Source organism: Gobio gobio (genome assembly GCF_949357685.1).
Source record: "Gobio gobio genome assembly, chromosome: 3".
NCBI classification, from domain to species: Eukaryota; Metazoa; Chordata; class Actinopteri; order Cypriniformes; family Gobionidae; genus Gobio; species Gobio gobio.
In genome coordinates, this window is record NC_137099.1 from 370,935 (window position 1) to 398,434 (window position 27,500).

The window sequence follows — 27,500 nt, forward strand, 5'->3', positions numbered from 1 at the left end:
CCATGGTGATTTCAGATCAGTGTAGTAACTATGGTGATTTCTGATCAGTTTAGTAACCATGGTGATTTCTGATCTGTTTAGTAACCATGGTGATTTCAGATCAGTTTAGTAACTATGGTGATTTCAGATCTGTTTAGTAACCATGGTGATATCAGATCTGTTTAGTAACCATGGTGATTTCAGATCTGTTTAGTAACCATGGTGATTTCAGATCAGTTTAGTAACTATGGTGATTTCAGATCTGTTTAGTAACCATGGTGATATCAGATCTGTTTAGTAACCATGGTGATTTCAGATCTGTTTAGTAACCATGGTGATTTCAGATCTGTTTAGTAACCATGGTGATTTCAGATCTGTTTAGTAACCATGGTGATTTCAGTCTCATGGCTGTTTTCTTCGCTGTCATGGAAGCGGATAATTTTCTCACACTCATTCTTCTGAAATATTTCCCTGGATTGTGTCCCTGCGGAATAAAGTCAATCCCAGAAGCCCAGCGTTTACATCCCTCACCTGTCAGACCTTTGACCTTTGACCTTTGGCACACAGTTACTGTACAGCAGTGGCCACCCTTACATTTACATGATGATGATGTAATCATATTGCGTAGTCGTGCTTGGAGTCGATTGGTTAATTTGTGATAATGTAATGAAACATGACAAATTGTATAGAAAATTTTTATTTACAGATATTGTAATGTGTCGAACAATATTCCGATATTAATCTCGACGACGATGTCATATCCTCTAAAGCGGTCAGTGAACTCGTCTGCTTTGAGTCGCCCCGCCCCTTTTATTATTGTGCAAACTGCTAATTTATTTCTAGTATGATTTATTGGTTTGGGCACTTTATTATTCATAATGCGTGATGCGCTGTTTGTATTAGTTTATTCTTCAGTTCTGCACTTTATTTAGTTTCTGCTCTTGATCTGGCTGGTTTTATTAATATTCCTCTTTTATTAAAGTGGACGTGTCTTTTGTGTTTAAGAGTGAAAGCTTTACGTTTATCGTCGATTCTGATCCTGAGCTGATCCTGAGTTCACGGAGCGGCTGAAATCATAGTGTCTGTCAGTTATTATAATATGACCAAAACAATCATCTAAATTATGTTGCGTATTCCTCAAAAGTTCTTGTGAGGATACACTAGTTGACAATATAGTAGTATATTTTGGGAAATCATAGGCTATGATATTGCGCTATCCTGACTCTCTGTGGTCATTCAAAATCCCAGGATGTCCTTCGATAAAGAGTAGGTGTGTAACCCCGGCATCCTGGACACACATGCCCATTGGCCTCCTAATCATCCCCATATAAATATGATTGGTCAGTCTCCTGTCCACCAATCAGCTGGTGTGTGTGTGTGTGTTCTGGCGCAATATGGCTGCCGTTGCATCATCCAGGTGGAGCTGCTCATTGGTGCTGGTGGAGGAGATTCCCCCCCTTCTATGTAAAGCGCTTTGAGTGAGTGCCTAGAAAAGCGCTATATAAATGTAACAAATTATTATTTATTAATTTTATTATTACTTTTCAAATTTACAACAAAATATCTGAGTTACTTTTTCACATTAGTTTGACTGACAGCTCATGTTGAGAGTTAGTGCAGAGGTGTGTGTGTGTGTGTGTGTGTGTGAACATGAGGGTTATTGTAGTTCTAGACTAAATGTGAGCATTTATTTATCTCACTTGCACAATAAAGATTCTGTCCTCCTCAAAATGAATAAAATCAGTCAAATGCTAAATCAGAATACTATACAAACCTCCAATAATTAAATGTTAAATAAAACAACTATTTTTATGCATAATCTACCTTTATATTTAATTGACCAATGTCTTGCTGCTGACCTTTGATGATGAAAATTACTAGATTTTTTGTTTTTATTGGTAAAACTTTTTCCTCCTTTATCTCTTCTCCATTATCCAGAGCTGCGCCCTCTAGTGTTCATGAGGGAATCTGCATCTTTACCTCAGCCTGGGGCGCATTATTTACATTTTGGTATGAAGAGGTCTTTACCATTGCACAAAAATATAACTTTTTTGTTATAAAAACTAAAACAAGCCCAGCCCAGGTGAGATAAAGTAACACAAAAGTAACGTAACGCATTTCTTTTCTTAAAAAGTAACTAAGTAACTCAATTAGTTACTTTTTAAGGGAGTAACGTAATATTGTAATGCATTACTTTTCAAAGTAACTTTCCCCAACACTGCTCTTTAGCGTCCTGTTTGGACCTAAAGGCCAATTTATACTTCTGCGTCGAGTGCACGCAGAGGGTACGGCCGCATAGACGCGTTGGATACGCCGTACCCTACGCCGTAGCCTGACGCGCACCTCTCCAAAAATGTAACAACGCGTCAATTCTACGCGGACCGCAAGCGCTGTGATTGGTCTGCCAGAACCCTTCCCTCAGGTCAATAAATAAATAAAAAATCTGCGATAGGAGTGTGTGTGTGTGTGTGTGTGTGTGTGTGTGTGTGTGTGTGTGTGTCCAGAAATTGGATGATAGTTCCTTACGTCTGCTATAACACACTATTTTGCAGTCCAGCGATTCTTTATGGTAGTAAATAAATACATAGATCCGCTGAATATAGTTTATTTATTTTCTCATTAAAACCAAAGATGTTAATCAGTAATTGTATATCAAGAACAGGGACACATTAGGGTATATTTCGTGAATGAAGTCTCCGCAACAACAATCGCTTGCTGAGCCACCGCTGCTGAAAACAGCGGCCACGAGCTCCGCATGGTTTCACAAATGCATTCCAGCGCCAGATCGCCTTATTTAACTTTACTAATCAACTAGAGATGCTAAATTTGTATTAGATACAACAACTCAAGCTGCAAGAAAAGCCGCTCTCTCACTGCTGCTGATATTCCGACATGAATGTACAGATTCTACACATCAAGCTGCTTCTTCTTCGGCTGTTGTCTTGATTACACCTACATGCCCGAGGACACTGCCTTCTAGTGTCTGCATGTGGAATTGCACATTGACGCAGACAACAGCGCAGAAGTATAAATGCTCACGACGGCGTCGGCTACGCGCGTACACTACGGCGTACACTCGACGCAGAAGTATAAATGGGCCTTTACCCTGACCCTGACCCTGTTTGGACCTAACCCTGACCCTAACCCTGACCCTAACCCTAACCCTGACCCTGACCCTGTTTGGACCTAACCCTAACCCTGACCCTGACCCTGTTTGGACCTGACCCTAACCCTAACCCTGTTTGGACCTAACCCTGACCCTGTTTGGACCTAACCCTAACCCTAACCCTGTTTGGACCTAACCCTGACCCTGACCCTGTTTGGACCGAACCCTGACCCTGACCCTGTTTGGACCTAACCCTGACCCTAACCCTGACCCTGTTTGGACCTGACCCTAACCCTGTTTGGACCTAACCCTGACCCTGTTTGGACCTAACCCTGACCCTGTTTGGACCTGACCCTAACCCTGTTTGGACCTAACCCTGACCCTGTTTGGACCTAACCCTGACCCTGTTTGGACCTAACCCTAACCCTGACCCTGTTTGGACCTGACCCTGACCCTAACCCTGACCCTAACCCTGACCCTAACCCTGTTTGGACCTAACCCTGACCCTAACCCTGTTTGGACCTGACCCTGACCCTAACCCTGACCCTAACCCTGTTTGGACCTAACCCTGACCCTAACCCTGACCCTGTTTGGACCTAACCCTGACCCTAACCCTGACCCTGTTTGGACCTAACCCTGACCCTAACCCTGTTTGGACCTGACCCTGACCCTAACCCTGACCCTGACCCTAACCCTGTTTGGACCTGACCCTGACCCTAACCCTGACCCTAACCCTGTTTGGACCTAACCCTGACCCTAACCCTGACCCTGTTTGGACCTGACCCTGACCCTAACCCTGACCCTAACCCTGTTTGGACCTGACCCTGACCCTAACCCTGACCCTGTTTGGACCTAACCCTGACCCTGTTTGGACCTGACCCTGACCCTAACCCTGTTTGGACCTAACCCTGACCCTGTTTGACCCTCTGTGTGCTCCTGTCTCAGGTGTCCTGATGGCGTCCTCTCTTGTTCCCGCTCTGCTGGCCCTGATGCTGCTCCAGGCTGGCGTGTGCCAGCGGCCCCAGTGGCCCGTGGTTTGGCCCCAGCAGACCGAGGCCCGGCCGCCGCCTCACTTCCTGCAGGACGCCCAGCTGGAGGTCACCTCGTCCTGCGGGCCGGACTGCCATAAGCGTGCGCCCGTGCCCAGCTACTGGGACCTGCGCCACTTCCTGTCCTACGAGACGCTGCACTCCAGTGGCCAGCTGACCCAGACGGCCGTGGGCATCTACGGGTTTGATGCCAACAGCTTCTACCAGACGCCCGCCGGGCACTCCAGATCCAAGCGGCAGATCTTCGGCCATGATGGGCGCTTCAGTATCGTTGGGCAGGACTTCCTGCTGAACTACCCCTTCTCCACCGCGGTCAAGCTGTCGACCGGCTGCTCGGGCACACTGGTGGGCGAGCGCCACGTGCTGACGGCGGCACACTGCGTCCACGATGGCAAGAACTACGTGAAAGGGGCGCAGAGGCTGAGAGTGGGTTTCCTGAGACCGAAAGACCGAAACGCCACGGATGGGGTGAAGTTCCAGTGGATCCGAGTGAAGCGCACACACGTGCCCAAGGGCTGGATCAAGGGCACTGCCAACGACATTGGCATGGACTACGACTACGCCCTGCTGGAGCTGAAGAAGGCACACCGCAGGCGGCACATGAAGCTGGGCATCAGCCCGGGGGCCGAGCGGCTGCCTGGGAAGCGGGTGCAGTTCTCCGGGTTCGACAACGACCGGCCGGGTCAGCTGGTGTTCCGCTTCTGCCAGGCTGAGGACGAAACCTACGACCTGCTGTACCAGCGCTGCGACGCTCAGCCGGGCGCCAGCGGCTCCGGGGTCTACGCCCGCATGTGGAGCCAAAAACGCAAACGCTGGGAGCGCAAGGTCATCGGGGTCTTCTCCGGGCACCAGTGGGTGGATCTCAGCGGATCGCCTCAGGAGTTCAACGTGGCGGTGCGGATCACGCCCCTGAAGTTCGCCCAGATCTGCTACTGGATCAAGGGAAACTACGTGGACTGTAGAGACGGATGAGCTAACACTGTTTAAACACTCAAGCAATGCCTTAAAGGGTTAGTTCACCCAAAAATTTAAATTCTGACTGAGCCTCATGTGGTTGGACACCCGTCAGACCTCCGTTCATCTTCAGACACAAATGAAGATATTTTAGTGTAAATCTGATGCTCTGAAAGGCCTCCATTGGCTCAACTTTACACTCTCAAGACCCTTAAAAGACACTAAAGACTAAAGTTACAAAGTCCATCTCACTACAGCGGCTCTACAATAACTTTATGAAGACGAGAATAGTTTCTGTGCGCAAAAAAACCCTAAATAACGACTTATATAGTGATGACGATTTCAAAACACGGCCTCATGAAGCTTCGAAGCGTTATGAATCAGTGAGTCGACTCACTGTTTCATAACGCTCTGAACCGCTGAATCGACTCACTGATTCATAACGCTCTGAATCGACTCACTGATTCATAACGCTCTGAACTGCTGAATCGGCTCACTGATTCATAACGCTCTGAACCGCTGAATCGACTCACTGATTCATAACGCTCTGAACCGCTGAATCGGCTCACTGATTCATAACGCTCTGAACCGCTGAATCGACTCACTGATTCATAACGCTCCAAACCGCTGATTCGACTCACTGATTCATAACGCTCCAAACTGCTGAATCGACTCACTGATTCATAACGCTTCGAAGCTTCATGATGCCGTGTTTTGAAATCGTCATCACTATATAAGTCGTTATTTAGGGTTTTTTGCGCACAGAAACTATTCTCGTCTTCATAAAGTTATTGTAGAGCCGCTGTAGTGAGATGGACTTTGTAACTTTAGTCTTTAGTGTCTTTTAAGGGTTTTGAGAGTGTAAAGTTGAGCCAATGGAGGCCTTTCAGAGCATCAGATTTACACTAAAATATCTTCATTTGTGTCTGAAGATGAACGGAGGTCTGACGGGTGTCCAACCACATGAGGCTCAGTCATTAATGACACAATTTACATTTTTGGGGGAACTAACCCTTTAACCCTCTGCTGCTCTTCCTCTAGGGGTCGCATTGGTCGTCTTCCCGGACACCTAAAAATTAACCCCCCCCCCCCCCCCCCCCCCCAGTAAAACCAATGCAATTTATTTTTCTTCAATAATATTTTTTCTTTTTCATTTTGTATTTTGAGACGATTTGATTAATATTTGAGCAATAATGATGGTCTATTTTTGCCTTTGAAAATTATAAAAAAAATGTAGTAATTAAAAAAAAAAAAATTATGTTTTAAATTGTTTTAAAAGATTTTTTTTTTAAATGGATTTGAATATATATTTAAAAAAATCTCAAAGAATATTTATTATAAAGTTTTAGATATTTTTTTTTTGTTAGAAATATAGATTTTTTTTCTGTGAATTTGCGTTTTTGCAGATTTCCCGTTCATTTCCTATGGTGTCATTTTTGATCGAAGTGGGAGTATTTTTTTTTACGACCAATCAGCATGCTCGAATCATGACCCCAATTATTGTGTGTGTTTATAATGCTAGAAAAGTCTCCAAGTTTCATATCATTCTGATGAAGCTGTGCTTTTTAACATTTCAAAATGTGGTTCATAGGTTCAGTTTTTCATAGGTGTGTGTGTGTGTATAAGTGTGTGTGTGTGTGTATGTCAATATCACACTCTTGATGTTTTAGAGTGTCACTCCTTCACTGTTGTGTACTTTTTTTCAGCGTTGTGGCCGATTTGTAGATTGTACACACAAATATTCAGTGATTTTTTGCAGATTTCTCATTCATTTCCTATGGTCGCTCATTTATGACCAAAGACAATGAACGCTACTTTTTTTTTTCACGACCAATCAGCATGCTCGAATCATGACCCCAATTATTGTGTTTACATCCCTAATGCTAGAAAAGTCACCAAGCTTCATATCATTCAGATGAAGCGGTGATGTTTAACGGGTCAGAAATGATGAAGGTGTGCTGAAGAATCTCCACTGATGCTCGTGTAAACTGGGAGAGTAAAACCATTATAGCAGATGTTCTGAGCTCTTAAAGGAAGATCAGCTGAGCCGCTTTATATGAAGTGTCTTTACCTGTTCTTCAACACACCGGCATGTCCGTTAAACATTAACCTGATCCCGCTGGACATTGAGCCGGCAGTAAAGACGCCTGATGAGTGTGTGTGTGTTACAGGAAGTGTCACTGGTGAAGAACTGGGACTGAATCTGCTCTACTGGTTTCCTCTAATGTACTGAAGTCTGAGAAATACTGTATGAGATCCTGCCTTTACACACGCCTGCTGCCCTCTAGTGGAGAGAGGCAGATCCACTCACACTCACACTCACACTCACACTCACACTCACAGAGTGGCACTTTGACATTACTCATTCAGTGACACTAATGATGTTCAGAGTTTTAATCTGTTAAACACAATAAAAGCTTTTGCAGAATCAGCCGCTCGAGTCGTGTTTGACACATTTCACCTGAACATCATGAGGAAACACAGACAGTTCTTAAGGACACTTAAATCAACTCATTTCAAACTCGCTTTACTTGAATAAGAAACTGGTGTTAGTGTGGCTCTGGGGTGGAATATGAGGAGCCACAGATCACACACACACACACACACACACACACACACACACACACACACACACACACACACACACACACACACACACACACACACACACACACACACACACACACACACACACACACACACACACACACACACACACACACACACACACACACACACACACACACACACACACACACACACACACACACACACACACACACACACACACACACACACACACACACACACACACACACACACACACACACACACACACACACACACACACACACACACACACACACACACACACACACACACACACACACACACACACACACACACACACACACACACACACACACACACACACACACACACACACTTGAGCTGGTGTCATTTATTCTGGAAGTTTGAAACAAAAGCGGCTTTGTAAAAATACTGCAAGCTGGACAGTCCAGAGCTCACGTGGCCACGCCCACTCCACATGACCACGCCCACTCCACATGGCCACACCCACTCCACTTGACCACGCCCACTCCGCCTGGCCCACGGCCCCCTGGGATTTGGCACAGAGTTGGCATGAAAAGGAAAGCAGATTTGAACAGATAATACTTTAACAGTGGGAATGAAGGTCCCTCCTCGTGATTGGCCAGCATTAGCTCTTCCAGTTTTCAATCTTTGGCTGAATTTGGACTTCAGAATCTGCTGGGCTACAAAAACACGGCCCAATGTTTGTAACAGTATACAAAATAAAATATTTTCTTAAATAGATACAAAGGTTGCTGAGAGCGGGCTCAGTCTCTGCCGGGGGTTTTGGGGGGGGGGCCGGCGGGCGGGTACGAGTAAGCCTTGCCCAGAACCAGCCGGTCCCTCAGGAGCTTGAACAGCACATAGTAGTTGCAGAAGAGGATGAGGCCCAGAGAGAGGGTGTGGTTCCAGCGCTCCGACCGCAGCAGGGAATACAGCTGGTACAGAACCACACTGGACTCGATCCCGATCAGCAGGTTCAGGATCCGCAGCGGCTTGTGGAACAGGAACTGGGAGAGGAGATGACATCAGCATCAGTGAACAGCCAATCACAGCAGTGTTAGACCGATATATCGGCCGATATTTGAGATTTAGTCGGCTGATATGAGGCTGCTGTGTTCACCGATATTTAAGATTTTTATGTGTATCGGCTGATATGAGGCTGCTGTGTTCGCCGATATTTAAGATTTTTATGTGTATCGGCTGATATAAAGCTGCTGTGTTCACCGATATTTAAGATTTTTATGTGTATCTGCTGATATAAGGCTGCTGCGTTTGCCGATATTTAAGATTTTTACGTGTATCGGCTGATATAAGGCTGCTGTGTTCGCCGATATTTAAGATTTTTATGTGTATCGGCTGATATAAGGCTGCTGTGTTTGCCGATATTTAAGATTTTTATGTGTATCGGCTGATATAAGGCTGCTGTGTTCGCCGATATTTAAGATTTTTATGTGTATCGGCTGATATAAGGCTGCTGTGTTTGCCGATATTTAAGATTTTTATGTGTATCGGCTGATATAAGGCTGTTGTGTTCGCCGATATTTAAGATTTTTATGTGTATCGGCTGATATAAGGCTGTTGTGTTCGCCGATATTTGTGATTTTTACGTGTATCGGCTGATATAAGGCTGCTGTGTTCACTGATATTTGTGATTTTTATGTGTATCGGCTGATATAAGGCTGTTGTGTTCGCCGATATTTAAGATTTTTATGTGTATCGGCTGATATAAGGCTGTTGTGTTCGCCGATATTTAAGATTTTTATGTGTATCGGCTGATATAAGGCAGCTGTGTTCGCCGATATTTAAGATTTTTATGTGTATCGGCTGATATAAGGCTGCTGTGTTCACCGATATTTAAGATTTTTATGTGTATCGGCTGATATAAGGCAGCTGTGTTCGCCGATATTTAAGATTTTTATGTGTATCGGCTGATATAAGGCTGCTGTGTTCACCGATATTTAAGATTTTTATGTGTATCGGCTGATATAAGGCTGCTGTGTTCGCCGATATTTAAGATTTTTATGTGTATCGGCTGATATAAGGCTGTTGTGTTCGCCGATATTTAAGATTTTTACGTGTATCGGCTGATATAAGGCTGCTGTGTTCGCCGATATTTAAGATTTTTATGTGTATCGGCTGATATAAGGCTGCTGTGTTCACCGATATTTGTGATTTTTACGTGTAACGGCTGATATAAGGCTGCTGTGTTCGCCGATATTACATTTTTTTACGTGTAACGGCTGATATAAGGCTGCTGTGTACGCCGATATTTGTGATTTTTACGTGTATCGGCTGATATAAGGCTGCTGTGTTCGCCGATATTTGTGATTTTTACGTGTATCGGCTGATATAAGGCTGCTGTGTTCACCGATATTTGTGATTTTTACGTGTATCGGCTGATATAAGGCTGCTGTGTTCGCCGATATTACATTTTTTTACGTGTAACGGCCGATATAAGGCTGCTGCGTTCACCGATATTTGTGATTTTTACGTGTATCGGCTGATATAAGGCTGCTGTGTTCACCGATATTTGTGATTTTTACGTGTATCGGCTGATATAAGGCTGCTGTGTTCGCCGATATTACATTTTTTTACGTGTAACGGCCGATATAAGGCTGCTGCGTTCACCGATATTTGTGATTTTTACGTGTATCGGCTGATATAAGGCTGCTGTGTTCGCCGATATTTGTGATTTTTACGTGTATCGGCTGATATAAGGCTGCTGTGTTCGCCGATATTTGTGATTTTTACGTGTATCGGCTGATATAAGGCTGCTGTGTTCGCCGATATTACATTTTTTTACGTGTAACGGCCGATATAAGGCTGCTGCGTTCGCCGATATTTGTGATTTTTACGTGTATCGGCTGATATAAGGCTGCTGTGTTCACCGATATTTGTGATTTTTACGTGTATGGCTGATATAAGGCTGCTGCGTTCGCCGATATTTGTGATTTTTACGTGTATCGGCTGATATAAGGCTGCTGTGTTCACCGATATTTGTGATTTTTACGTGTATCGGCTGATATAAGGCTGTTGTGTTCGCCGATATTTGTGATTTTTACGTGTATCGGCTGATATAAGGCTGCTGTGTTCACCGATATTTGTGATTTTTACGTGTATCGGCTGATATAAGGCTGTTGTGTTCGCCGATATTTGTGATTTTTACGTGTATCGGCTGATATAAGGCTGCTGTGTTCGCCGATATTTGTGATTTTTACGTGTATCGGCTGATATAAGGCTGCTGTGTTCACTGATATTTGTGATTTTTACGTGTATCGGCTGATATAAGGCTGCTGTGTTTGCCGATATTTGTGATTTTTACGTGTATCGGCTGATATAAGGCTGTTGTGTTCGCCGATATTTGTGATTTTTACGTGTATCGGCTGATATAAGGCTGCTGTGTTCGCCGATATTTGTGATTTTTACGTGTATCGGCTGATATAAGGCTGCTGTGTTCACTGATATTTGTGATTTTTACGTGTATCGGCTGATATAAGGCTGCTGTGTTCACCGATATTTGCGATTTTTACGTGTATCGGCTGATATAAGGCTGCTGTGTTCGCCGATATTTGCGATATTTACGTGTATCGGCTGATATAAGGCTGCTGTGTTCACCGATATTTGCGATTTTTACGTGTATCGGCTGATATAAGGCTGCTGTGTTCGCCGATATTTGTGATTTTTACGTGTATCGGCTGATATAAGGCTGCTGTGTTCGCCGATATTTGCGATTTTTACGTGTATCGGCTGATATAAGGCTGCTGTGTTTGCTGATATTTGCGATTTTTACGTGTATCGGCTGATATAAGGCTGCTGTGTTCACCGATATTTGCGATTTTTACGTGTATCGGCTGATATAAGGCTGCTGTGTTCGCCGATATTTGCGATTTTTACGTGTATCGGCTGATATAAGGCTGCTGTGTTTGCTGATATTTGCGATTTTTACGTGTATCGGCTGATATAAGGCTGCTGTGTTTGCTGATATTTGCGATTTTTACGTGTATCGGCTGATATAAGGCTGCTGTGTTCGCCGATATTTGCGATTTTTACGTGTATCGGCTGATATAAGGCTGCTGTGTTTGCTGATATTTGCGATTTTTACGTGTATCGGCTGATATAAGGCTGCTGTGTTCACCGATATTTGCGATTTTTACGTGTATCGGCTGATATAAGGCTGCTGTGTTCGCCGATATTTGCGATTTTTACGTGTATCGGCTGATATAAGGCTGCTGTGTTTGCCGATATTTGCGATTTTTACGTGTATCGGCTGATATAAGGCTGCTGCGTAGAAGGTTTAAGGTGGAAAGACTGAAGTTCCACGTGGAGCATTGGGAGATTTTCTCCTGAATTACCGCTGGTGTTGCTCTACAAGAGATTAAGTTCAGTGCACCTACACTCTAAAAAATGCTGGGTTAAAAATAACCCAAGTTGGGTTGTGTATAACCCAATAGCTGGGTTAGTCCATTTTCAACCCAACTTGGGTTATTTTTAACCCAGCAATTTTTTAGAGAGTAACCATTAAATGACTAGGTTGTAAATAGTTTTAAAATGAAGTATAGTACAGTCAGTGTGCACTTTATTATTCTGTTTACTTGTTGATAAGCTTTTTTTCTTGTTCTACCTCACCTGTTTTTTACTATTTGTTAAATATTGTTTTTTTTAGTTCAATAAATGTTCCTTTTTTAAATTGTAAATTTTAAATTATCACAATGATCAATGTGTCATTTTTATGATGTAAATTGAGGGAGCAAAAGCAGCATCGGCTCTAAATATCGGCTCCAGAGAATCGGCAGCCCGTATCATCATCGGCTAAGGCTGAGGAAAAGAAATCGGTATCGGCACTAAAAAATCCATATCGGTCGATCCCTAAATCACAGGCCATGAAATGGAGGAACTGTGAGGCTCTCTGGGTTACACATCGAGGAATAGGAGATTTAAACACACACACACAACTAGAAGAAAAGATCTGGCTATATCAGAGAAAGTTATGTTTATATAGTTGATCATATGTAGAGACTGGAACATTAGTGTTGTAGAACTGGAGACCGGTCTTAAGCAGGGCTCTGAACCGGTTCAAGGAACGAAAACGAAAACCGGAAACAAACGAAATTTTAAGAGGAACAAAAACGAAATCAAAATCAATTTGAATCGTTCTGAACAGAAACGTTAATGTGAAATGACCATTAACCGGTTAATAAGGTTATTTTATTGTTCTCTTTAATATTTTAATTTGGCAGTGCCCAATCATGAATAGAGTAGCTCAGCATGTGATGTGATTGAACGTTTAAATAAGCAGAACAGACTTTAAGCTCTAATAGTCTGATTTAGGCTAGTTTGTGGATTCAGTTTAAGCCTGTCCAAGTAGGCTATAGCATCTATCAAACATTCCTATAGTCTTTCAGATGGTCAATACAGCTCAATGTTTCTATAGAGACGGCTGATGCTTCGTATTAAATGGTGTTATATTGCATTAAATGATCAAGCTTTATTAGCTGACTGAGTTTGATTATGGGATGCAGACGTGTTGCGCAGTGTTTGCTTTGAAAATACCAGCATTAAAAGAGCAATGGTTATCCAGTTTATTTATTCTTTATTCATGCAATTTTTAAAACAAGTCGTGTTGAAAAAAAGTGATGTACAAAGAATGTTATCACTCTTCTGAAAAGATTTATTTGGATATTCAGTTGAAAAATTTAGTGGAACAACCTGGTCATATCTATTTTCAAAATAATAACTAATAACTGGATTCACCTCAAATCATTAGTTATGTACACATTCGTTTCATTCCATTTGCCATTTCTTGTAAATGTACAGGTTCAATATGGGTTTGCTGGGATTTTACATTCTGTCCTTTCCAACTGAAGTGCTTCCTTTGCTGCTTGTTCATTAGCAGTCAAACCCAGACGGCCTGGTCTCCAACTTAAAACTATATTAACATGTTGTTTCTTTAAAGAGTCCACTTTTCCCATCATGAGCGCTCTAGAACGTGTGGTAGCAGCATTACAGTATTGGGCATCGAGAACCGGTTCCTACTTGGAATTGTTATAAAAATTCAGATTCTTCTCGTTTCTTTATTGGAATCTGATCATAATGTTAATGTATGTCAATTTGTGACTGTTTTTTTATTTGTTCACATTGTTAATAATAATTAACTAGCTTATCCTTCAGTCTTTAAATGACACACTCATTAGTGTCCCATTGCATTGGAGTCCTCAAACTCTGAGAAATGCCGGATGCGTGAGGGCCAGGCCACATCATACGCCCGATGGCACAGCTCTTATAGAGGAAAGTCACATATTGTTGACCATCTTTTGAAATAATTACACTATTGACCACGATACACTACGGCTGTTATAGAATTAAATGAAATCAATACCAACAAAATCCACTTACACTGTAATTTACAATTGCCTAAATAATGCAATCAGATTTTTAGATTTATGTTCTAAATATAATATTTTAATTACAGAAATATGAAATTATTCCAGGCCTATGAAACTCTAAACTGCCAGTATAGTGGGCGGCGTAATGGATTCTAGAATCATCAACTAATTCATTCTAACCTGTTCAAAAACGGTGAATTATTCGAGAACGAAACCTACACTTTGTTTGAATCTATTATTGTTGGAAAAATAGAGTAAAAAATGACCACTTGTTGTTTATTGAACTGTTGTTAATAATTAATATCACATTTTGCAATCGTGCTGATATCAGCTACTCTGGAAAATGGCACTCTTGCTCGTATGATGTTGCTTAACTCATAATTTCCTCTTTAATCACTTTCAAACTAATGTTTATTTTTTGTTCGTTATTAGCCTATTTTTTTATGAAAATACAACAACATGCGTATATTAAACTATTGTTAAAAAAAACTAATAAGACGGATGACATAAAATAGCTATACCCGAATTATAACAAATAAATGAAAGATATTTGGAAATGTCCCTGTAAAACGGGGAACCCTCAGTTTGTGTTTTGTTATTAACAAAAGTGATCTTATGCTTGTGTCTCCGCTATCGTCCTGTCAATCATCTCGCTCGCGCCTATGATTACAGTTACAGTCAAATGTCTGAAATGCCGCATACTCACGTAAAACCTGGCGTGCGAGACGTCGGAGGGCAAGGCCACATTATACGGCCCGATGGCCTTGTAGAGGCAGCGGCTGTGGCGCACCAGAACCCCCTGAGGCCAGATGGTGCTGTCCGACCAGCTGAACACAAGACAACAGTTACACACACACACTCACTCACGCACGCACTCACGCACTCACACACTCACACACACGCACTCACACACACGCACTCACACACACGCACTCACACACACGCGCACGCACGCGTACAAACACACACACACTCTCACACACACGCGCACACACGCACGCACACGCACTCACGCGCGCACACACACACACGCACACACACTCTCACTCACGCACGCACACACACGCACACACACTCACTCACGCACACGCGCACACACGCACACACACACACGCACACACACACACACACGCACACACACGCGCGCACACACACACACGCACGCACGCACACGCACGCACGCACGCACACACGCACACAAACAAACACACACGCGCGCACACACACGCACACACGCGCGCGCGCACACACGCACACACGCGCACAAACACACACACACTCACACACATGCACGCACACACACGCACACACACACGCACTCACGCGCGCACACACACACACACACACACACACACACGCGCACACACACACTCACATGTGCTGGGGGGCGTTGCTGTAGGAGCCGTGCTCCAGCCTCTGCCAGCGGCCCAGGTGGGCGGAGGAGCGGTGGAGCAGGTCGCAGTAGCTGGGCGGCAGCAGCTGGCTCATCAGCATCACGAACGCGTTGATCCACACCATGATCAGGTGCTCGCACGACCAGCGCATGTCGTAGTACTGTGTGCTCTGGAACACACACACACACACACACACACACACACACGCGTTTGTCACACTCTGACCGTTTAACCTTCAACGCATTGGTCGTCTTCCCAATTATTATTATATTATAATATAATAATAATTATACGTCTTCCCTTATTATATATATATAATAGAAAAGGGACCGGCCCTCAAGTGTGTCCACGACATCGAATCTGACTCCCTCTTAAAGTTTGGACAGCCCTAGTTTAACATGTTCACAGTAACACGTGCCGCCCAACTCATCCGGTTAAAAACATCATCACGCCAGCTCTACACACACACACACACTAATTTTTGAGTGAACTATCTCTTTAATGTTAATAAAACAACAAAGACAAGGAGAAAAATCACTCGCTGCTCTTGACTGAAGAACTAATACAGTGGCTTTAATAAGAATCAATGTATATTTTATAGTGAAGTCTGTGAAGTGTTTTGATTTTACATTTATTCATTCAATTTCATATTTAAATTAAAAAAACTGATGTGACAAGCCATCAGAACCCAGCCGAAGTTAAAGCAACACTCCACCGTTTTTAGAAATGGGGCTTATTCAACATCTGTCCTACATTTAGATATGTGGGCAAATGCATTTTTGTCTCAGTGCATGCATTGTTTTAGTTTGGCTAGCTTAGCTTAGCATAATGAATGGAATCCTATGTTGCCAGTTAGCATGTCCCAAGTAAAAGTGATCCAAAAAAACTAAACAAAAAACAACAACACCTAATCACTTCTTGTGACGATATAGGACACCCATAGCAAAATGAAATATTTTAAAGAAATCCTTCCCACCATCTGCTATTAGTTGATCTTGCTCATCTCTATATACCCTATTCATTAACATGTATTCTTATTTCACTTATTTCTGTGCCATAGTTATTATATTGATTAATAATAGATAGTTATCTAATCTGTGTTTTTTGTAGATGTGCATTTCTGAAATGCATAACATGTACAAATCAATTTAAATTGTAATGTAGATGCATTTTCTGTAAAGCTGCTTTGAAACGATATGTATCGTGAATAATTGAAATTTGAATTGAATTAAATAAATGACTTATGCCTGTGTATTATGAAGTGCTTATTTTTTGTAATAATTCTATTCATGGTCTTAGTGTAGTAAGTTAATATTTATTGTGTTTTTATAAGTTCGTAATGTATGGAGCATGTGACTTTTGCATTTTAGGTATGTTTGTTGTACTTTATTGTGGTCAACTGTATACGTTTTTTTTTTTTTTTGTGAGACTAAAGATGAATTTCCACATGTGTGGACAATAAAGATTTAAAATTTTCTCTAAATAAATGTATAAGACAATCCGTATGTTTTTCTTCAGTGTACAGGAGTTTAATCCCCACAGTGGATGCAGAAGAGGCTCATATTTCATATTAAAGACAGACTTTAAGAAATTGATACAGATTTTGTTTTTTTACAATAAATCCTTTGACCTTTCTGATGATTTTTAGTCATAGGCTGTCTGCATACTAACAGCTAACACAATCACAAAACACGTAAAAATCACAAATATCGGCGAACGCAGCAGCCTTATATCAGCCGATACACGTAAAAATCACAAATATCGACGAACACAGCAGCCTTATATCGGCCGATACACGTAAAAATCGCAAATATCGGTGAACACAGCAGCCTTATATCAGCCGATACACGTAAAAATCACAAATATCGGTGAACACAGCAGCCTTATATCAGCCGATACACGTAAAAATCGCAAATATCGGTGAACACAGCAGCCTTATATCAGCCGATACACGTAAAAATCGCAAATATCGGCGAACACAGCAGCCTTATATCAGCCGATACACGTAAAAATCGCAAATATCGGCGAACACAGCAGCCTTATATCAGCCGATACACGTAAAAATCGCAAATATCGGCGAACACAGCAGCCTTATATCAGCCGATACACATAAAAATCGCAAATATCGGTGAACACAGCAGCCTTATATCAGCCGATACACGTAAAAATCGCAAATATCGGCGAACACAGCAGCCTTATATCAGCCGATACACGTAAAAATCGCAAATATCGGCGAACACAGCAGCCTTATATCAGCCGATACACGTAAAAATCGCAAATATCGGCGAACACAGCAGCCTTATATCAGCCGATACACGTAAAAATCGCAAATATCGGCGAACACAGCAGCCTTATATCAGCCGATACACGTAAAAATCGCAAATATCGGCGAACACAGCAGCCTTATATCAGCCGATACACGTAAAAATCATAAATATCGGCAAACACAGCAGCCTTATATCAGCCGATACACGTAAAAATCGCAAATATCGGTGAACACAGCAGCCTTATATCAGCCGATACACGTAAAAATCGCAAATATCGGCAAACACAGCAGCCTTATATCAGCCGATACACGTAAAAATCGCAAATATCGGCGAACACAGCAGCCTTATATCAGCCGATACACGTAAAAATCATAAATATCGGCAAACACAGCAGCCTTATATCAGCCGATACACGTAAAAATCGCAAATATCGGCCCGATATATCGGTCTAACACTAATCCCATTCCCCACCACCACAAATTGGTTTCTAATCTGTGGGAAACACTGGCATTTTAAATCGCAATCGCAATTTTAACCAGAATAATCGCAGTTGGATCGTTCCCCCGAGTTGAGCAGCCACACACACACACACCGGGCTCACCTGCACGAAGCACAGCGGGAGGAAGGCCACATAATATGCGCTGAAGAGCGAGTTGAAGAGCACTTCTTTGATGCGGCGGTTGAAGTCGTTCTTCAGCTCCTGGACTTCGCTGCGGATGAGCTCTGGGGACGGCGGGCAGGTGTGGGCGGGGCTGTGGGCGGGGCCTGAGAACTGCTCGCGCAGGTTCTCCCGCAGCAGAGCCAGGAAGTCTTTGGGCCGCAGGAGAGGCGGATCCAACCCATCCGGCTCCGAGAAGCTGCAGTCCGGCCCGGCCTGAGCTCGACCCTCCTGGTGGAAGCAGCACAGCGGCACATACACTCCGAACCTGGACCACACACACACACACACACACACACACACGGGTTACACCACCACCAAAGCCCAGATGGAGCTTCATCCGTGTGGGAATGAGGAGGAGAACTCACGGATAGCCCAGGAACAGCAGGTTGAGCACGGAGTAATGCTTGAAGAGGTGGACGAGGGTCCAGCACAGAACCCAACCACACAGGGTCAGCAGACTCAAGCGGGCCGCGATCAGAACAGAGTACCTCAGCAGAGACGCCGGACACACCTGAGACGCCTGACACACACACACACATGTTTGTTTTTGTCAAATGTGAGGACATTCCATAGGCGTAATGGTTTTTATACCGTACAAACCGTATTTTCTATCCCCTTACACTGCCCCTAAACCTACCCATCACACACACACACACACACACACACACACACACACACACACACACACACTGCCCCTAAACCTACCCATCACACACACACACACACACACACGCACGCACACACACACACACACACTGCCCCTAAACCTACCCATCACACACACACACACTGCACCTGCCCTTAAACCTACCCACACACACACACACACACACACACACACACACACGCACGCACACACACACACACTGCCCCTAAACCTACCCATCACACACACACACACTGCACCTGCCCTTAAACCTACCCACACACACACACACACACACACACGCACGCACACACACACACTGCCCCTAAACCTACCCATCACACACACACACACACACACACACTGCCCCTAAACCTACCCATCACACACACACACACACACACACACACTGCCCCTAAACCTACCCATCACACACACACACACACACACACACTGCCCCTAAACCTACCCATCACACACACACACACACACTGCCCCTAAACCTACCCATCACACACACTGCACCTGCCCTTAAACCTACCCACACACACACACACACACACACACACACAGACTCACAGACTGTGCAGTTCACTTTCTGTGAAAAAAACCTCATTCTGTGATTTATAAGCATTTTGAAAAGTGAGGACATGGGGAACGTCCTCATATTTCTCCCTCTTTTTGTAATACCCATGTCATTATACACATTTGTGTCCTGATATTTCACAAAAACATGCCCACACTCACACACACACACACACACACACACACACACTCATACACTTCATAAGGAAACACTCCTGAGCCGCTCAGCCACACACACACTCAGCTCCAGTCAGAGATGATGATCATGCAAATGTCATGCCATGATGTGAGAAACAGACCACAAACCCCCATTCAAACTTCCTCCTGCACACACACACACTAACACTTGCACGCACACACACACACACACACACTAAAACTCGCATGCGCACACACACACACTAAAACTCGCATGCGCACACACACACACACTAACACTTGCACGCACGCACGCACACACACACACACACTAACCCTCACACACACACACACACACTAACACTCTCGCACACACACTAACACTCTCGCACACACACTAACACTCTCGCACGCACACTAACCCTCTCGCACGCACACTAACACTCTCGCACACACACTAACACTCTCGCACACACACTAACACTCTCGCACACACACACACACGCGTTCCCTCGGTGCTCTAACAGTGATCATGTCACACACTGGTTTTCTAACAGTTACTGGTCTAATCTCCATCTTGTGATGGTTGGGGTTGAGAACTGACTCGCCTCTGAGATGAGGGTCCACACGAGTCTCCGCGCCAGCATCACCGTGATGAAGACCGCCAGGTGATGGTCCATCAGATGGTAGTTCTGCACACACACACACACACACACACACACACACACACACACACACACACACACACACACACACACACACACACACACACACACACACACACACACACACACACACACAGTCAAATGACTAACCACAGACAAAATAAAGGCTTGTGTTTACATGATATATGTGGAAGATAATAGGGCTGGGTATTGACACAAATCTCCCGATTCGATTTCGATTCGATTCAATATGGATTATTTTGGATATGCATCAGGTATAAAACATGGAAAATTAAATTTGAAGCTATGTGAGTCAGTTGATACTACATTAGCCGACTAATATTGAAGGTACAAATTAACGGATTTGTATACAAACACTTAAATGACACTAAATTATGTTTTTTTTTACCTAAAAAGTTCACTAGTTCTCTTTTGAACACATGTTATTTTTGTTGTTGTTGATGGATTTGAATATATATCTTAAAAATCTGAAAGACTATTTATTAGGGGTGTAACGATTCATTTTAACAACGATTCGATTCGTATCACGATTTGAGGTTGTCGATACGATTCAAGGATGATATTGGTTCATTTAGAACGATACGATCCGAAACGATTCAGTGACTTGAAATCGATTCAGTAACTTTTTAGCCAAAAATTGTGTGACTGAAATAAATATCTGGATACTGGTCAGTGCAGGTGAAGTTTCCAAGATTCCTGTTGTTTCTTGTAAGGGAATCCGGTATATCAATTAATTATGGATATAAACAAACAAGTAAACAACAATTAATGGCAAATGCATTCAAATTTTATTTGAATAAAGTGCAACAGTTTAGGTTGTTTAATTAACAGGAAGTTAACCTTTTCTACTCTCATTTTCAATATTCAATACATTTTCAATAAAAGCACAGTAAGTGCAACCAACATTTCAACAGTAGGTTAACCTGCTACTTCTGCTTTTGTTATCCAACATAAAAATATTACAATATTAATATAAAAAATAAAGTGCAACTAACTTCTCTTCAGGTTTAATTAATAGTAAGTTTACCTGCTACTTTTGCTGTTGTTTTTCAACATTAAAATAATACAAATACAATATTAATATCAAAAATAAAGTGCAACCAACATTTCTTCAGGTTGAATAAACTGGCTGAACCTGCTAAAACTCTCAGTTTAATAAACAAACAATATTTAACAAAAGATAAAATGTAACCAACTACTCTTCAATGACTCTACAGATTTCTTTTTCAAAAATATCAACATGATCTGAGCGCAGAACACTTCTCTGTGCGTTCACTATATCACCAGCAGTACTAAAACTCGCTCTGCTGGCACACTGGTGTCAGGAATGACCAGGTAACATTAGCCAGGGTTGAAAGTACAGGTAAAACGTTACTAACTTAGCTCTTTCTCCTGGTGGCTTGATCATTTCTCGCTGGTTGGCTTCTCCTCTGCCATCCGCCATGCTATGTTTTGTTTCTTCTGCTGCTGCTGGTGCGTTGCGATGATGTCACAGATAGGCAGACTGAATCGAGTAACGTTTAACGCCTTTATCATTAAAAGTGCTAAGAAAAAACATCCTTATAAAGTCTGACGTGCTTAAATCCAATGCGTTATTTCCTATTATCGATACAATCGATTGATTACCTTTTAAAACGATGTTAGATCGATATATGTCGTCCGGAAGGCCAACTTGCCGAGCACAGATCGATGTAGTTAGATCATAGGAAAATAAATCGATACATCGATGTAGTAGATGAATCGTTACACCCCTACTATTTATTATAAAGTTTTAGATATTTTTTTTGTTAGAAATATCGATCTTTTTTTCTGTGAATTTGTGTTTTTGCAGATTTCCCGTTCATTTCCTATGGTGTCATTTTTGACCGAAGAGCACAAGTGGGAGTATTTTTTTACGACCAATCAGCTTGCTCGAATCATGACCCCAATTATTGTGTGTGTTTACATCCCTAATGCTAGAAAAGTCACTAAGTTTCATATCATTCTGATGAAGCTGTGCTTTTTAACATTTCAAAATGTGGTTCATAGGTTCAGTTTTTCATAGGTGTGTGTGTGTGTGTGTGTGTGTGTGTGTGTGTGTGTATATATAAGAGTGTGTGTGTGTGTGTGTGTGTGTCAATATCACACTCTTGATGTTTTAGAGTCTCCATGTTTTGGAGAATCGTGAGAATATCGTGAGAATCGAGAGAATCGAGAATATCGTGAGAATCGGGGGAATGGTGAGAATCGAGAGAACCGTGAGAATATCGTGAGAATCGAGAATATCGTGAGAATGGTGAGAATCGAGAGAACCGTGAGAATATCGTGAGAATCGAGAATATCGTGAGAATGGTGAGAATCGAGAGAACCGTGAGAATATCGTGAGAATATCGTGAGAATGGTGAGAATATCGTGAGAATATCGTGAGAATGGTGAGAATATCGTGAGAATATCGTGAGAATGGTGAGAATATCGTGAGAATATCGTGAGAATGGTGAGAATATCGTGAGAATATCGTGAGAATGGTGAGAATATCGTGAGAATGGTGAGAATATCGTGAGAATATCGTGAGAATGGTGAGAATATCGTGAGAATGGTGAGAATATCGTGAGAATATCGTGAGAATGGTGAGAATATCGTGAGAATATCGTGAGAATGGTGAGAATATCGTGAGAATATCGTGAGTTTTCCCGGTGGGCCGCAGACTCGGCTGCTTCCTCTAGTTTTTCTCTGTTTGTGTGTGTGTTAAGTTACTGTGTGACTGATATATCAACACATTACACTAGATTTGAATTTAAATCAGCGCATCAGACCGTGCATTAAAGTTCCGCTTTCTGTTGTCTCTCTCTCTTTAAACTCAAGCGTCGCGTGTACTCAGGTCGTAGCCATTGAGAAAAAAAAACAAACAAAACAAAAGCGTCATTTAATGATGTGGGGAGAGTAAGCTAATCGCGGAAGAATAAATGGAGAGTAAAAAGCAGCAGGGCAGCTGAATAAGCCAGATTAATAAAGGAAGGCAGTGGAGGATGAAGAGGCCAAATGAGCCAAACTCACAGATATTCTCTAGACTAACGGCAGGAAATAGTGACTGTTACCGTGACTACAGTATGTGCAAGATACACTTATGCATTTGGTGAACACTTATATTCAAAATGACTTCTTTTCGTTTTATCTTTTATCTGTTTCAATTAAATTGTATTGATTTTAGCCTTTTGACTTGTTTTGAATGTGATTGTGGTTTAATAAAGATAAGCCTGATGCTGAGGGTGATGATGAGAAGAAGAAATGGACAGAGTTATTGATCTTCAGTGAGACAGCATCAGGCGGAAGATCCTGACAAACCTGCCAAACTTAGGCTATTGATATTATTCAGGTATATATTAAGGTACAGTGACTACAGTCAAAGACTATAGAGAGACGGTCGGGTGCGGTTATGAGTGAGAGAAACTGCGTAATGAACATGTCCCGCCTTCTAAATAAACGAGCCAATCGGTTGAATCAAAGATCCATTGACTGCCTCATTTGTGAACGAATCGGCCGTTTGAACGAATCTTTGAGTCAATGATTCAATGACTCACTCATTAAAGGGTTAGTTCACCCAAAACTGTAAATTGTGTGATTAATGACTGAGCCTCATGTGGTTGGACACCCGTCAGACCTCCGTTCATCTTCAGACACAAATGAAGATATTTTAGTGTAAATCTGATGCTCTGAAAGGCCTCCATTGGCTCAACTTTACACTCTCAAGACCCTTAAAAGACACTAAAGACTAAAGTTACAAAGTCCATCTCACTACAGCGGCTCTACAATAACTTTATGAAGACGAGAATAGTTTCTGTGCGCAAAAAAACCCTAAATAACGACTTATATAGTGATGATGATTTCAAAACACGGCCTCATGAAGCTTCAAAGCGTTATGAGTCAGTGAGTCGATTCAGCAGTTTGGAGCGTTATGAATCAGTGAGTCGAATCAGCGGTTCAGAGCGTTATGAATCAGTGAGTCGATTCAGCTGTTTGGAGCGTTATGAATCAGTGAGTCGATTCAGCGGTTTGAATCGCCAAATTTCAGCAGTTTGACACGCGATCCGAATCATGAATCGACTCACTGATTCATAACGCTCTGAACTGCTGAATCGACTCACTGACTCATAATGCTCTGAACCGCTGAATCGACTCACTGATTCATAACGCTCTGAACCGCTGAATCGACTCACTGATTCATAGCGCTTCGAAGCTTCATGAGGCCGTGTTTTGAAATCGTCATCACTATATAAGTCGTTATTTAGGGTTTTTTTGCGCACAGAAACTATTCTCGTCTTCATAAAGTTATTGTAGAGCCGCTGTAGTGAGATGGTCTTTGTAACTTTAGTCTTTAGTGTCTTTTAAGTATGGAAGGATATCGCGGACAAATTTCAAAAGGAATTGCAAATGGTATTTGCAATTGCGTTTTCAATTTGTGGACGCATAATATGTGACACAATCCAAACGCAATTGCAAATCGCGCATTACCATTTGCATTTTCGTTTACGCAAACGCACAACGACTGCCAAATTTCAAATGGAAAAGCAAAGTCTGTTTGCAATTGCTTTTCCAATGTCTTGCAAGTTATGACCCTGCCATTTTGGAATAGCAATAGAAAATCACCTATTTGCTCTTTCATTTCCTTCGTGTCCTGCCACAACCTGCACAAAATTCAAATGGAATCGCAATCCCCTTTGCGTTTGCATTTCCGATGCCTAACACAGTCAACTGTCAATCAGGCTTGAGGGCGGGGTTTATTGATGTAGTCGGAAAGTAGGCCACGCCCTCAAGTGGTAGAAAACGGGGGATTTGGCTATTTTTGTAATAAAAAACTAGTTTAAACTCTTTAGTTCAAACAAAGTCAAAATGCAGAACTGATTGTAGGCTATGTTCACCTGCAACCAGAAAAAAAAACAGCAAATAAGAAAAGTGACATGACTGCATTCGGTATAGCCTATATCAGACGAATATCATCATATTGCACCCGACACAGTAAATTATCATGATGAGTTAAAATAAGAAAATCTATAGAAACTTGACATGATGTGAGTTGTGTGTTGTCCATACGATTCTGTGCTCAAGAGCCAAGCGATCAAAAAAGAAAAGAAAACTACATTAGTGACATTCAATCGCAGTTCATGTTCGTTTGGTAGCCTACCTCCTCTGATGATCTGATTTTCTTCTTCATTTCATTTTATTCAACATTATTATTTTCATCATATGTAGCCTATTCCTATTCATTGAACTATAGCCTATTTGTATCTTTATTTTGACATTTAACAGATTTGACAGAACAGCTCAACAACAGAACCTGGATTCACACAAATTTTCACGCACCTGCAGCGTTTCTGACAACAGAGAAAAACTGAAATAATATATAATAAAGTAATATAAATAAAAACCATAAAATAAATAAATACTAAATAGCCTATTTCTCACTTATTGTAAATAATTAATACATTAAGATGACAAAACGAAAAACTAGCCTACTAAATCAGATTGAATCTTAGCCTATAAAGAACCGGCATTTTATTCTCATCAGATTAATTTAAAAAATTTCACTTTGAGGTCCGGTTATAAATTTGTGTGTGTGCAGTGCACGCACACAGTGCTTACATCTACTGTGTTTATGTGAATACTCGACTTGGCATTTTGATATAGCCTATTTCTGTGTTTATTTGGCCGTTTGGGCACGCTTGTCCGTGTTGCGCTAGGAACACGCGCACAGCATCCTGTCAGTAATTCAGTTGTCTTTTGTGACTTATCACGCTTTTATTATTTATTTTCGTCAACTGAAATCTACACGGATTATCATAAATACAACACATTTATTTATCACAAGGATCTCCGCGGCAAAACCGAAAGTACCAGCTGGTGAAATCTTTCAAAATGTCTTTTTGCCCCAGGTTCAATAAAAGGATATGCCTATTTTAAAAGATTATAGGCCTATATTATATATTGAACTGATTTTTAAACCGAATTTAGCATATTTTGCTTTAACCATGCAGCAAAAAAATTAAATAAAAATAAAAACCTTAAAAAAATAAATAAATAAATATATATACACATTTTAAACCGTTTAACTGTATATTAATCTGTCAAAATTCTTACTTTTGGTCAACGGTTAAAGCATCCCTATCTTAATTGCTTCTTGACAATTTGCTTGCAACCAGAGCAGTCTTCTTTTGGTTTCTTTTTGTTTGGTTGGCAGGTGATAAATAGTCCAGGTATTTGGCTTTGTTTGAAGTGCAAAAAACTACACAGTAGTTTTATGACTTTTTTGTTGTTTTTGCTAAATAGACACATTGGATATTTCTCCCCATGTTCTTAGGAATGAATAATGATGAAAAAGTCCTTGGTTTTCTACCACTTGAGGGCGTGGCCTACTTTCCGACTACATCAATAAACCCCGCCCTCAAGCCTGATTGACAGTTGACTGTGTTAGGCATCGGAAATGCAAACGCAAAGGGGATTGCGATTCCATTTGAATTTTGTGCAGGTTGTGGCAGGACACGAAGGAAATGAAAGAGCAAATAGGTGATTTTCTATTGCTATTCCAAAATGGCAGGGTCATAACTTGCAAGACATTGGAAAAGCAATTGCAAACAGACTTTGCTTTTCCATTTGAAATTTGGCAGTCGTTGTGCGTTTGCGTAAACGAAAATGCAAATGGTAATGCGCGATTTGCAATTGCGTTTGGATTGTGTCACATATTATGCGTCCACAAATTGAAAACGCAATTGCAAATACCATTTGCAATTCCTTTTGAAATTTGTCCGCGATATCCTTCCATACTTAAAAGACACTAAAGACTAAAGTTACAAAGTCCATCTCACTACAGCGGCTCTACAATAACTTTATGAAGACGAGAATAGTTTCTGTGCGCAAAAAAACCCTAAATAACGACTTATATAGTGATGACGATTTCAAAACACGGCCTCATGAAGCTTCGAAGCGCTATGAATCAGTGAGTCGATTCAGCGGTTCAGAGCGTTATGAATCAGTGAGTCGATTCAGCGGTTCAGAGCATTATGAGTCAGTGAGTCGATTCAGCAGT

General features: G+C 42.0%; 2 protein-coding genes across 5 annotated transcripts in view; one reads left to right on the forward strand and one right to left on the reverse strand.

Annotated features, from left to right (window-relative positions):
• Window positions 1-6,330, forward strand: part of LOC307123178 (serine protease 23-like) — an 8,329-nt gene extending 1,999 nt beyond the window's left edge. Inside the window, exons 2-3 of one of the 3 annotated variants that reach the window (XR_013816139.1) lie at window positions 4,031-5,187; window positions 6,057-6,330. Coding sequence is in view for 2 of the 3 variants with exons in the window: in XM_079811609.1 (XP_079667735.1) it covers window positions 4,039-5,106 (1,068 nt within the window). In the remaining variant the exon portion in view is untranslated. Of the gene's footprint in view, window positions 1-4,030; window positions 5,214-6,056 lie in introns of those variants that run through there. The other 2 variants (XM_079811609.1, XM_079811608.1) reach the window with 2 other exon arrangements.
• Window positions 6,331-7,468: 1,138 nt separating this feature from the next.
• The window catches only part of tmem39a (transmembrane protein 39A), a 34,984-nt gene continuing 14,952 nt past the window's right edge, over window positions 7,469-27,500 (reverse strand). Inside the window, exons 4-9 of one of the 2 annotated variants that reach the window (XM_079811606.1) lie at window positions 20,366-20,449; window positions 18,754-18,908; window positions 18,329-18,653; window positions 15,442-15,629; window positions 14,773-14,893; window positions 7,469-8,690 (exon numbers count right to left, since the gene is read on the reverse strand). In XM_079811606.1, coding sequence (XP_079667732.1) covers window positions 8,448-8,690; window positions 14,773-14,893; window positions 15,442-15,629; window positions 18,329-18,653; window positions 18,754-18,908; window positions 20,366-20,449 — 1,116 coding nt within the window. In that variant the 3' untranslated portion in view covers window positions 7,469-8,447. The remainder of the gene's footprint in view (window positions 8,691-14,772; window positions 14,894-15,441; window positions 15,630-18,328; window positions 18,654-18,753; window positions 18,909-20,365; window positions 20,450-27,500) is intronic. The other variant, XM_079811607.1, reaches the window with a different exon arrangement.